The sequence below is a fragment of the Narcine bancroftii genome, chromosome 6 (genome assembly GCF_036971445.1).
Source record: "Narcine bancroftii isolate sNarBan1 chromosome 6, sNarBan1.hap1, whole genome shotgun sequence".
NCBI classification, from domain to species: Eukaryota; Metazoa; Chordata; class Chondrichthyes; order Torpediniformes; family Narcinidae; genus Narcine; species Narcine bancroftii.
Window position 1 is genome coordinate 169,630,631 of NC_091474.1, and position 12,867 is coordinate 169,643,497.

At 40.8% G+C, this 12,867-nt stretch overlaps 1 protein-coding gene across 1 annotated transcript in view; it reads right to left on the bottom strand.

Annotated features, from left to right (window-relative positions):
* Nucleotides 1-4,418: 4,418 nt before the first annotated feature.
* Nucleotides 4,419-12,867, bottom strand: part of supt3h (SPT3 homolog, SAGA and STAGA complex component) — a 495,649-nt gene continuing 487,200 nt past the window's right edge. The window contains exon 12 of the mRNA XM_069886703.1: nt 4,419-4,572. Within this exon, the coding sequence (XP_069742804.1) occupies nt 4,570-4,572 (3 nt within the window). The 3' untranslated portion in view covers nt 4,419-4,569. The remainder of the gene's footprint in view (nt 4,573-12,867) is intronic.

Below are 12,867 nucleotides of genomic sequence, written 5' to 3' on the forward strand. Positions count from 1 at the left end.
TTGTAATCATAATAGGGTTATTCACAATTGATACTTAAAAAATACAATCGAGTCAATTATCTACACATCTTTATTATTAAATTTATGATGAAAGTGTTTGTGGTGCATTTTACTGTTCATAAATGAACTTGCGATTGACCAGATTTTCTATCAATTGATTTGTCTTTCGAAGACCATATGAAATCTATCAGTTCTGGGAACAATTTTCCGAGAGCTCTGGAAGGTCACAAGAGCAATTGTATAACTGCTCCATTCAAGAAACATGCTGACAAAACGATCTATAAGAATAAAACATTTAGTAATGTGAGGTGGTATCAGTTGTCATTTAAATTGACGTTGATTAAAGATTTATTTACAGATCAATTGCAGACAAATATCTGAATGACCTCAGAGTATTGTGCACAGTGCCATATGTGTATCTTTTCATAAAGAGTAGCTGATCCAGTGAGATATATCTTGACCTACATCTACATATTTCGACGGGTAGGTCATTCAGTTTGTTAGTAGAAGTTTGAAAGGCTTCAATTGAGGCACATCACAGTTTGTCCTTTCTTACAAACCTAACAATAACCCAAAATTATCTTAACATTCATTATAAAGAGATTTATGATAGGAATTGAGTTCCACTGGCAATGTTGTCAATTTTCTGGCTGCAAACCTGCTTCAGTTCCATATCTGCAGCCCTTTGAGATGGTGGTCTTGGCTCCACTGTTATAAGCCCTCAAGCACTACCCAGCAAGTGTTGAACTTTTTTGCCCTCTGGATTGAAAACAGGTTCACACTGTAGGGAGGAAAATTTAAAGATTTAATTTGGCTGGGGCCAGTCAGTCAGTCCAGATCAGCCATCCAGTAAGTGACTGGCAGTCAGTGATCATGTTTGAGTCTAGCAGAGATGATCAGTGATTGACAATGGGGATGTGGGAGGGACAACTGCAATCTTAATCCAGAGTGGCAGAGTGGGTGAATGGGATCTGACTAGGGTGGGTGAGTTGAAAGATCAGGATCAAACCAGTTGAGGGTGATTGGGTTTGGGCCTATGGGAGGTGTCAGATTCAGGGCAAGGGACTGTTTATGAAGGTTGGGTCCAGAGGAGTATACTGGCAATCAGGTTGGAACCTAGGCTTGGGGCTACAGAGCCTGCATTGAGGTAATGGTGGAAGAGTTGGGGCATTGTGGGATGAGGGCCTGATCCGATGGGTTGGCTGAGGAATTGGAAGTTCATTGTGAGGTAGTGGGATGAAACATTACATTGATGCCCAACTTACAGCAATTGTTTTCTGCTCTGTGTTAGTAGGAATGGTGGAGCATAGGGCTGAGATGAATATTGCAGAGGTGAGGGCACATGCCATCTGTCTGGAATAAAGTTTTTTGTGACAAATAACAGTAAAATGAAATGGAGGACTATTTTGTTTAATGGGAAAAGATTTTAACAAAGCATGAAATATTGTTAAAGCAAAGAAAAACATTTATAAAGTAGTTTTGACTGTGTGAACCTTAGCAAGGCACTTAACAAGGTTTTGCATGGCAAGTTAGTCTGGAAGGTGAGATCACATAGGATCCATGGGGATTGGAGACCTACGATGTACCGCTGGTCAGCTGTCATTTGTTATCTATGTCAGAGATTTTGATAGCAATGTAGTTCCCTTGATTAGTAAATTTGCAGACGACAGCAAATTGGTGGTGCAGAGGAAAGAAAGGAAGGCTATTTATCAGGATCTAGATCATTTGGGAAGATAGGCCAAGGAACTGCAAATGGAATTTAATTCTGATAAGTGTCTGGTGTTGCTGTTTGGTAAGTCAAACCAGGATAAGACATTCACTGTAATTTGCTGGATCCTGATGAGTGTTGTAGAACAGAAAGATCTAAGGGCACAACTTGAGTGGACAGGATAGTGAAAAAAGGTATTTGTGGCATGCTTCCCTTTATTGGGCAGAATATTGAGTACAAAAGTTAGGACCTTGTCTACAGCTGAACAAGCCAGTGATGACACCACATGAAGTACTGTGTACAGTTTTGATCACCCAGCAATAGGAAGGATATCAATAAGTTGAAAGAGGTACAGAGAAATTAAACTGGTTGCTATCTGGAATGGTGGAATGAGGTTGAATAGGTTGGGCCTTTAATCCATCGAGCATAGGAGACTGGGGGTTGACCATTATAGAGATCTGTAAAATCATTTATTTAAAAAAAAAATGGGTAAAGTGAATGCTCACAGTCTAAGTCCCGGGGGAATAGAAGCCATAGGTTATAGGTGAGAGAGACATTCATTCAGGACCTGAGAAGCAACTTTTCCACTCAAAGGATAAATTATATCTGGAACAAGCTGCCACATGGCTACAGAAGCAGGTACAAATACAAAGTTCAATAGACATACGGCTAGGAGAGGTTTTGAAAGATATGGACAAATGAAAACAAAAAAAAAAGAATTCTTCATCCCACTCACATGTCTGTCCATGGCCTCGTGTACTATCCTACCAAGACTACCACTAAATTGGAGGAACAACACTTGATTTTCTGTCTGGGGAACTCTCCATTTGGATGGCATTAACATTGGGGGTGTTTCTAGTGAGCGGAGGTGATGCGCGGTAACACCTCGAATTTTGCCACACTGGAAACACATCCAGTTGCGGCCAAAGCGCGGTGATTCGAGGTGCTCCGTCGTCCAACTTTTGAGGTGGTCGATGCGGGGTGATGTGAGGGACGACCTCGCAGTGGAAACACCACGGGTGATTCACCAGAAGTTGCGATTTTTCACCTGCGGTTTTCAATTGCTCATCGGACTTCCTGGTCGGCCCGCATCCAATCGCTTGGTAGAAACAGTTCAGGTAGTCCAAAAATACGCAGTGATGCGAGTGACAAAAAATCGCGGTGATGCGAGGTGTCCTTAGTATAAACACAGCTATGGACTTCTCCAGTTTCTGCTAACCTACTCTCCATTATCCCTTCTTTCCCTTTCCCCTTGTCTTCTTTCTCTTAACTTTCCACCCCTTCTCTCTATTCACTGAGCCATCCCCTCTTCCCCTGCTTGCTGCTCTGCTCTCCCTCCCTTATTCACCTATGACCTCCTGCCTTTGGGAATGTGCTCCTCTCCCCTGTCGTTTTGTTTGGACGCCTGCTGACATTTTTCTAAACCTTGATGAAGGGCTCAAACTTGAAATGTTGGTCCTATATCTTTGCTAAATATAGGACACTGTTTGACCTGTTGTTTCTCCAGCATTGTACTTTTACGACAAATGAAAACAAATTGGACAAGCCCAGAATGCCAATTTGGTTGGCATTGAAGAGTTGGACTAAAGAGCATGTTCCGTGTTGAATTTCTCTGACTCTGCATTAAATTTCAGACTGAATGAAAGGACCAAACTGGAAGAGGGTCTGAATTTGAAATAACAGTAGTTCAGCCCATAAGTTGCAAAGGGTCTTGCGAAAAACCTGGAAGATCTTGGTTTACAATTTGCAAACGTCCATTACATTTAATCAAAATTTATTGTTTTGTGGCAGGATCACAGTGCAAACATACTATAAACCACCTTACAAAACATAAATGAAAATACTGCACAAAAAGTCAAAGTGCCTTACTGTGACCAAATAAAAGGTGACCAGATAAAACTGAATAAGGGCATTTTTCTTCACAGTTCGAAGACCCTTTATGTAACAGTTTACCTGATGCTGTATTTATTCATAAGTCCAATTCCTTTCATGTAGGGTTGATTTGAGGATTTTACCTGAGCAGTTGGTTACAATGTACTTGCATATTTTATGGAGTACTGTTCATTCAACATGCTTTTTCTGGCATTTTTTTTGTCAATATCATCAGACTTAAGCACATTAGTTCTCTAGTGATTGGTAAATGAACATGTATCTGGGGCAGGGTCGTAAGTGGAATTCTTTGTGGTCCTAGTGGCAACCTTCACTCGCTCTATACCATTTGCACAAACTTAAGGGAGCAACTTCACTTGTGCCCATTGTTTGAGCATAGTTACACTTTCTAACAGACTAAATGAGTGTGATGAGGATTTTGTTTAATATTTCATGGCATTACATATTTTGAACATGGTTTATAAAAGTAATGATTGCTTTTATGTCAAATATTTTACAATATTTTGCATAGGATTGCTAACTACCTTCACTCCCATATCTGCTAAATATAGCAACAAGGTTTTGACTTAATGTGAAATATTGGACATCATTAATTACAAAACCTCCATGTGAAGAAATTAAACACAACAAAATATTTAATGTCTGATAACCCCATCGTAATTCTGTGATGTGATGGATCACTTTTAATCACATTTACAATCTCACAGAATTAAAGCAGCCACTTTATTGCATTGTTGACAATTGACAGTGTCAATAAATGCAGTCAATTGCAAGTTTTGTCCATATCTGGTGGTCGGCTTGAGTAGACTGTCTAGGATTGCTTGGTGGCCACTGGTCTTAAATCATTTCTCCCCTGCATCCCTCATTGGCTTGGCTGATGCAATATTGATGACTAGAATTATTTGAATCAATTTGTGTTGCATCATGTCTTACCGTTTGTGGTTTTGGATCATGGGGGCCGTTATCATCGATTACTGCAAGAGAGGGAAAAAAAACCTTTCACTTGCATTCACCATCATGACCTCAGACCATCAAAAGCACTTTACAGTCAATGTGGTGCTTTTGAAATACTGTTCCTACAAAGTGAGATGCACATGTCAGTTTGCACAAGTAAGTATTCATTGTACTGTAGTTAAACCAAATGAATGTTATTGATAAGCTGCCTTAGAGTTGATGTCTGATGGACAATATTATTACACAGCTTAGTGCATTAGCAGTTTACTTGAAATTTATGAACTGTGGAAGAGCAAATTCCAGCTTTGTTAATGATTTTACCCAGACTTGCTGACTCAGACAGGGTGTGAGATCTTCTGGCCTGCTGTCTTGGGTTCATTGCTGAACCATCAGGAAATGTCCATCTAAGAAATGCAGTAACACTTCCATTATTGAAACTGGGACAGCTTTGGTCATGACTATTTAAAGACTGCTCTATCTCTTCATCATCCTGTCCTTCAGAATACCGCAGAACCCTTTTATCCAGAATTCAGTCAACTGGAAACTCAAACAACCGGCAAAAAAAAAGAGGAAACCAATAAATGAATACAATTCAAATAAATAAGAATGGGTGGATGGACACCATGGTGAAGCGCTAAGACTTCCTTGGACACACATCGATTTGCCCCACTGAACTAGTAATGCCCCTCAATCCACGCACATTCTTTTTGCGGTCACCACTTGTGTGGAGGTGAGTTGGGTTGTCAGCATGAAGAGGGTGGTAGTCCACCTAGGATGTGACCGGGACCCTTGATTCGGAGCCAGCAGGTTGGGGATAGGATCTGGAGGGGTAGGGGGAATATAGCAGTGGTGTTGAGACTTCGCTGTCAAGATTTGGGTTTTAGACCCAGTGAATTTTGAGGTGACATTTTTAAGTTTTGTGGATTTTTCTATATGTCAGAATATATGCTAGGTTAAAATATAATGCGTTTAAAATTAACGGGGATTAATTATGACATAGTTACCGTAATGGTTTGCACAGTGCTGTGACTGCACCAGTGACTAGGGTTCGAATGCGTGATAGATAGTTGTTGAATAGAGAAAGAGTTGTTTTCTCTGGGGTTGACAGCATTTGTGCTCTTACCACTGGCCCCTCAATGCTTATGCTGTTGCCTGTCAGCTGTTTGGCCTTGATTCCTGCTGTTCACAGTCAGGCAGTATTTTGGTTCAGAGCAGGCCAACTTCAAACTTTACGTGGTGAACTGCTGCACTGAGGAGCACTATAGAGCAGGCAAAGATGAGCACTTCGAACAATACAGCAGAGGAGCAGGCCCTTCAGCCCCTGATGCCAGTGTGAGCTATTATGTCAATTTAAACAGTTTGTATCTTTCTGCACATGGTCTGCATCACTCCATACCCTGCCTGTTCATGCAGCTATCCAAATGCCTGTTAACTCTTGCTTTCATATCTGCTTCCACCCAATAATCCATTCCAGGTACATGCTACTTATCTGTGGGGGAAAAATGCCTGTTACATCTTAAAACTTCTGACATTTCCATACTGGGGAGTGGAGAGAAGATTTGCAAGTATGTTTCTAGGATTTGAGGAGCTCAATAGAAGGTGAAAAGTTGAAGGGGAACATTATTGGGGGGGGGCTTCTTCATGCAGATAGTAATGAGAGTATAGAATGAGTTGCCATCTGAGCACAGACTAGATGGGCTGAAGGGCCTACTTCTGTGATGGAGTGATCTGTGTGTTGCCATTTTCAGGGAGCTATGGACTTTTATGAAGAGAATGCACCATGCTGATTGGTTGACACTCGTGGGGTTTTTTTTGTTGGCGATTGGATTTGTGAGTATGGTTAGTTCAGTTTGGCATTGTGTTCATTAATTGTAGATAAGTGGATCTGAGAAGATCAGCAAAGGAAGAGACATAAAATATAAACTGGACAGCACTTCCAATTTCAGCATTTAATGATTACTCTTCTTATCCTTGAGGAATTGATGGGGGGTGGGGGGGGGGGCCTGTCTTCTTAAAATGTTTCACAGAGCTGTCATGAATTACCAGGATTTTGGACTTGGCTGCAAACAAGGAAGGATAGGTCAAGTCAGGGTAGAGTGTGACTTGGTAGTGCATTTATTGGTACTGGTTTTGTCATGCACTTGTTGCTTCCAAGAGGAAGATGATGCAGATTTGACGGATATTATTGAGAAAGACTTGGCAGGTCTTTGTTCGTGCAATACTCTACTATAGAAATGGTGTGTGGCTGGCTGAGAGAGTACTACTGAAGTGGCTATTTTGTTCCGGGTGGGGTCAAATTTCTGGTGTTGCTGGAAATGCTCTCATCCAGGTAAGAAGAAAATACTTTTTTTATGGAGACATGCTTTTGGTGTATCCGGGCTTAGGACATTTGCTGCTTTAATTTCTATAGTAATTGGGTGTCTTGTCCAGTTAAAGTTCTGTTTGATTAATATTATTGCTGAGATTCAGGCTCCTGCTGTTTTGGGATGTGTTCCTTGCCAATTATCAGCCCAAAGTGAAATATTTCCCAGGTCTTCAGTTGAAACTGCTTCATGCTGACAGTCGAGACCTATGGTCATGAAGGTCAGAATCAGGATTTATTGTCATGAACAAGTCATGAAATTTGTATTTTGCGGTAGCATCATAGAGCAAACATAACCATCTTACAACATGACTATAAAAAAAATAAAAATAACAATCCCAGGGGAACCAGAATCCTGGCAGAGGTATTTGCTAGGGCTACTCAGGATCCTTTAAACTAGAATGGTTGGGGGGAGGGAACAAAATAGTACAGAGCAGTAAGGAGAAGGTTAGAATGCAAACAAAGAAAGTTTGTAGTAAGTATTTGAATATGGATGGGCAGGTGATAGAGAAGGGAAATGCTCTGGAAGAAGATGAAGGGCAATTGGCAGGAAAAGTAAATAATGTTGTTATTAAAGATGAGGGAAAACAGGGATTAAAAATTGTGAAATCTCTGAAATTCATATATTTTAATGCCAGGAGTATTGTAAAAAAGGTGGATGAGCTGAAGGTGTGGATTGATACTTGGAAGTATGATGTGGTAGCAATTAGTGAGACATAGTTGCAGGAGGGATGTGATTGGCAACTGAATATCCCTGGGTTTCATTGTTTTAGGTGTGATAGAGTCGGAGGGGCAAGAGGAGGTGGGGTTGCATTGCTTGTCAGGGAAAATATTACAGCGGTGCCTAGGAAGGATAGATTAGAGGGCACATCTACGGAGGCTATTTGGGTGGAACTGAGGAGTAGGAAAGGAGAGGTTACACTTGTAGGGGTGTATTATAGACCACCCGGAGGGGACCGAGACCTAGAGGAGCAAATCTGTAGGGAGATGGTAGATATTTGTGATAAGCACAGGGTTGTAATTATGGGAGATTTTAATTTTCCACGTATAGATTGGGAAACACATTCTGTGAAAGGGCTGGATGGGTTAGAGTTTGTGAAATGTGTGCAAGATAGTTTTTTACAACAATATGTAGAGGTGCTAACCAGAGAAGGAGCAGTGTTAGATCTACTGTTGGCAAATGGGATGGGTCAAGTGACGGAGGTTAGTGTTGGCGAGCACTTCGGGTCCAGTGATCATAATGCCATCAGCTTCAATGTCATTATGGAAAGAGAGAAGTCAGGGCCAAGGGTTGAGGTTTTTGATTGGGGGAAAAGCTAGATTTGAGGAGATGCGAAAGGACTTGCAGGGTGTGCATTGGGACAATTTGTTTTATGGGCAGGATGTAGTAGAGAGATGGAAGTCTTTTAAAGATCAGATTTTGAGAGTGCAAAAGCTTTATGTTCCTGTTAGGTTAAAAGGAGGGGCAAAAGGTTTGAGAGAGCCGTGGTTTTCAAAGAATATTGGAAACTTGGTTCGAAGAAAAAGGGAGGCGTATATTAGATATAAGAAGCATGGAGTTAAGGAGATGTTTGAAAGATACATTGAATGTAAGAGGAATCTTAAGAGAGGAATTAGGAAAGCTAAAAGAAGGTACGAGGAAACTATGGCAAGCAGGGTGAAAACTAATCCAAAAGAGTTCTACAAATATGTTAATGGTAAGAGGAAAGCTAGAGACAAAATTGGTCCCTTAGAAAATCAGAGCGGAAAACTGTGTGTGGAGCCTAGAGAAATGGGGGAGATATTGAACAGTTTCTTTTCTTCGGTATTCACTAAGGAGAAGGATATTGGGAGATGTGAGATTAAAAAAAGCAAATTGGGTAAATATGGGGAATATAGAGATTACAAAAGGTGTAGTTTTAAGGCTTTTGAAGAATATAAAGGTGGATAAGTCTCCGGGACCAGACGGGATCTTCCCCAGGACATTGAGAGAAGTGAAGGAGGAAATAGCAGAGGCTCTGGCGGTAATTTTCCAAATGTCATTAGATATGGGGATAGTGCCGGAGGATTGGCGAATTGCGCATGTGGTTCCGTTATTTAAAAAGGGTTCAAGGAGGAAGCCTGGCAACTATCGGCCTGTAAGTTTGACGTCTGTGGTAGGTAAATTAATGGAGAAAATTCTTAGAGATAGTACTTAAAAACATCTGGATAGACACGGTCTGATCAGGAGCACTCAACATGGATTTGTGGGAGTAAGGACATGTTTGACCAATCTGATTGAATTTTTTAAAGAGGTGACTAGGAATGTGGATGAGGGTAGCGCAGTGGATGTTGTCTATATGGACTTCAGTAAGGCCTTCGATAAGGTACCACATGGAAGGTTAGTTAGGAAGGTGCAGTCTTTAGGTATAAATTTTAAGATAGTCAAATGGATTGAACATTGGCTGAAAGGGAGAGACCAGAGAGTGGTAGTGGATAATTGTCTGTCAGGTTGGAGGCCGGTGACCAGTGGTGTGCCTCAAGGTTCTGTATTGGGCCCATTGTTGTTCGTTATTTATATTAATGATCTAGATGATGGGGTGGTGAATTGGATTAGTAAATATGCAGACGATACTAAGATAGGTGGAATAGTGGATAATGAAGGTTTTCAAGGATTGCAGAGGGATTTGGGTTGCTTAGAAAAGTGGGCTGAAAAATGGCAGATGGAATTTAATGCTGATAAGTGTGAGGTGTTTCATTTTGGTAAGAAGAATCAGAATAGGACATACGTGGTAAATGGGAGAGCATTGATGAATATAGAAGAGCAGAAAGATTTAGGAGTAACGGTACATCGTTCCCTGAAGGTAGAAACTCACGTGAATAGGGTGGTGAAGAAGGCTTTTAGTATGCTGGCCTTTATCAATCATTGCATGGAATATAGGAGTTGGGAGGTGATGTTGAGATTGTATAAGACGTTGGTGCGGCCTAATTTGGAGTTCTGTGTGCAGTTCTGGTCGCCTAATTATAGGAAGGATATAAACAGAGTGGAGAGAGTGCAGAGAAGGTTTACCAGAATGTTACCTGGGTTTAAGCATCTAGAGTATAGGGAGAGATTGGACAGATTAGGTCTTTATTCTTTGGAGTGTAGAAGGTTGAGAGGGGATTTGATCGAAGTATTTAAGATTATGAAAGGGATAGACAGAGTGGATGTGGATAGACTATTTCCGTTAAGAGGAGGAAAGATTAAAACAAGAGGACATGAGTTAAGAATTAAGGGGCAGAGGTTTAGAGGTAACATGAGGGGGAACTTCTTTACTCAGAGAGTGGTAGCCATGTGGAATGAGCTTCCGGGAGAAATAGTGGCGGCGGAGTCAATTGTATTATTTAAGAAAAGGTTGGACAGGTATATGGATGAGAAGAAGATGGAGGGTTATGGGCATTGTGCAGGGAGGTGGGACTAGAAAGGGGTGTTTGGTTCGGTGCGGACTAGAAGGGCCTAATGGCCTGTTTCCGTGCTGTAATTGTTATGTTATGTATGAAAAATAAGGCAATGTCTTTGTTTCATTGATTATTCAGGAATCTGATGGCAGCAGGGAAGAAGCTGTCCATGTGCCGCTGAGTGCTCATCTTTAGGGTCCTGTACCTACAATGGTAGCAGAGTGAAGAGGGCATGGCCTTCGTGGTGGGGGTCTTTGAGGATAGAAGTTGCTTTTTTAAGACGCCACCTCATGTAGTGTCCTGGATGGAGTGAAATCTGGTGGCTGTGATATTGCAGGCAGAGTTAACAACTGTTTGGAGTTTATTCTTGTCCTGAGAGTTGGTGCCTCCATAAGGCGGTGATGCAACCAGCCAGAATGTTCTCCATGGTACACCTGTAGAAGTTTACAAGAGTCTTTGGTGACATACCAAATCTCTTTAGACACCTCACAAAGTATAGCTGCTGGTGAGCCTTCTTTGTAATTCCATCAGCATGGAGGCTCCAGGACAGATCCTAGGAGAGGCTGACACCCAGGAATTTGAAGTTCTTGACCTTCTCCACTACTGAGCCCTCGATGATGACTGGGTCGTGTTCCCCTGACTGGGTCGTGTTCCCCTGACTGGGTCGTGTTCCCCTGACTGGGTCGTGTTCCCCTGACTGGGTCGTGTTCCCCTGACTGGGTCGTGTTCCCCTGACTGGGTCGTGTTCCCCTGACTGGGTCGTGTTCCCCTGACTGGGTCGTGTTCCCCTGACTGGGTCGTGTTCCCCTGACTGGGTCGTGTTCCCCTTCCTTCTGAAGTTTACAATCATTGCCTTGTTTTGCTAATGTTGAGTGCAAGATTATTGTCGTTACACCAATCAATGAGCTGATCTATCTCCATCCTGTATGCTTCCTCATTGCTGTTTGTGGTTCTTCGTAATCTGGTTTGAACTTGTACAAACTCAAAAGGAACTGGTGCATAAATTGTGGCTTCCTGAAACTGCGGTGCTGTCCAGATATAAAACTTAAGCCAATGTACACAACTTATTCTTTCATCAGAATATGCTAGTTACTGAGATTCCTTTAGAGTGACTGAGGTAGTTCCTTCCCAGTGCTAACTTCCAAGTAAATAATGCACAATATTAGCTGGGTTGTAACAGACTCATTCAGTCATTTTGGCACTACAGTATTATGGCATGAGGATTGAAATCGAGGCTTATCTACTTTCCCTATGTTGGCATTCATGGGCAATATAATTGTAGTTGGGCTAACCAATTATATTCAATATCAGATATTGTATTGAAAATCCATCGACTCAATGTATGTCAGAATTGGCACCACCATCACCCCACAAATCTCGTTCTACTGCTATTAAGTTTACAAATTAAAAATTCAATCTTATTCCTTTGAAATGTTCATCAGATTTTAATTTCATAACTTAAATTGTTCATATTTAAGTTTTTAAAAATAATTTACACTTATTTACCTTTAATTTAGACAGTACATAGAGCTAAAAATAACAGAACTGGGGAAATGGGTTTTATTACAGTAAATGTTGCTTCTCTTGCTGGGAAAGTATTCATGTTCATAATCAGACACTAAAGATGCTGAGACCAGTGGAGTGTAAAGTACAGGAAGGTAATTTCCAATATTTGAGTTTCAGAAGTGCATATCAGAGAAATATCTTACAGGAAATTTTGTCCTGGCAATTATTTATTAACAGTGAAGAACCAGGGAAAGTTTGTTGGTTCCAAATATTCCCTGGGAACATTCAGAGAACTAGAAGGCTTTTAAATAAATCTACTGGAATGTGCTTAATAATGTTAATCAATATCAATTTATATCAGAGGTTGCAGACTATGAAAAAGTACACAACTTGATCTTAAACAGCAGTTTCTGATGTATTTTCATTGGCCAATAGATTCAAAGCCTCATGACATTCTGGCCTTGGTCCATTAGATTTTTCAAGCATGAATTAATAATGAATGTTGCATTTTCCATTGTATACCTCCTTCATTTGGCTTTTTAGAACCATATTTCTCTACATGTTCTGCAAATAGTATTGTTGAAAGAGGATTTTGCCAAAAATATCTACAGAATGACTTATTCATCCTATCCATTGGAAAAATCTATACTTTTTAGAATACAATAAACTAGAGTAATGCATGCAGTCCTGGGCACCAAGGTATAGGAAGGATATAATAGAGCTGGTGAAGATGTGAAGGAGATTCACCAGGATATTGCCTGTGAGATGGAGCAATTAATTGTGAGGAGAGATTGAAGAAGCTATACATTATCCCTCTGGTCCACAGGAGAAGAAGAAGGAATATATTTGGGGTATATTAAATTATGAGTATAGCCAGGGTGGACTGCATAAAACATTTCTGCAAATCAGAGATGTATAAAACTATAAGGTAAATTTGTGATGAAAATGAGGGGGATCTTTGTCACACATAGAATCTACAATGTTCTGAATGAGTGGCTAAAATGGAGTTGCTTAAAACATTTAAGAAATGTCTAGACAAACATTAATCAGA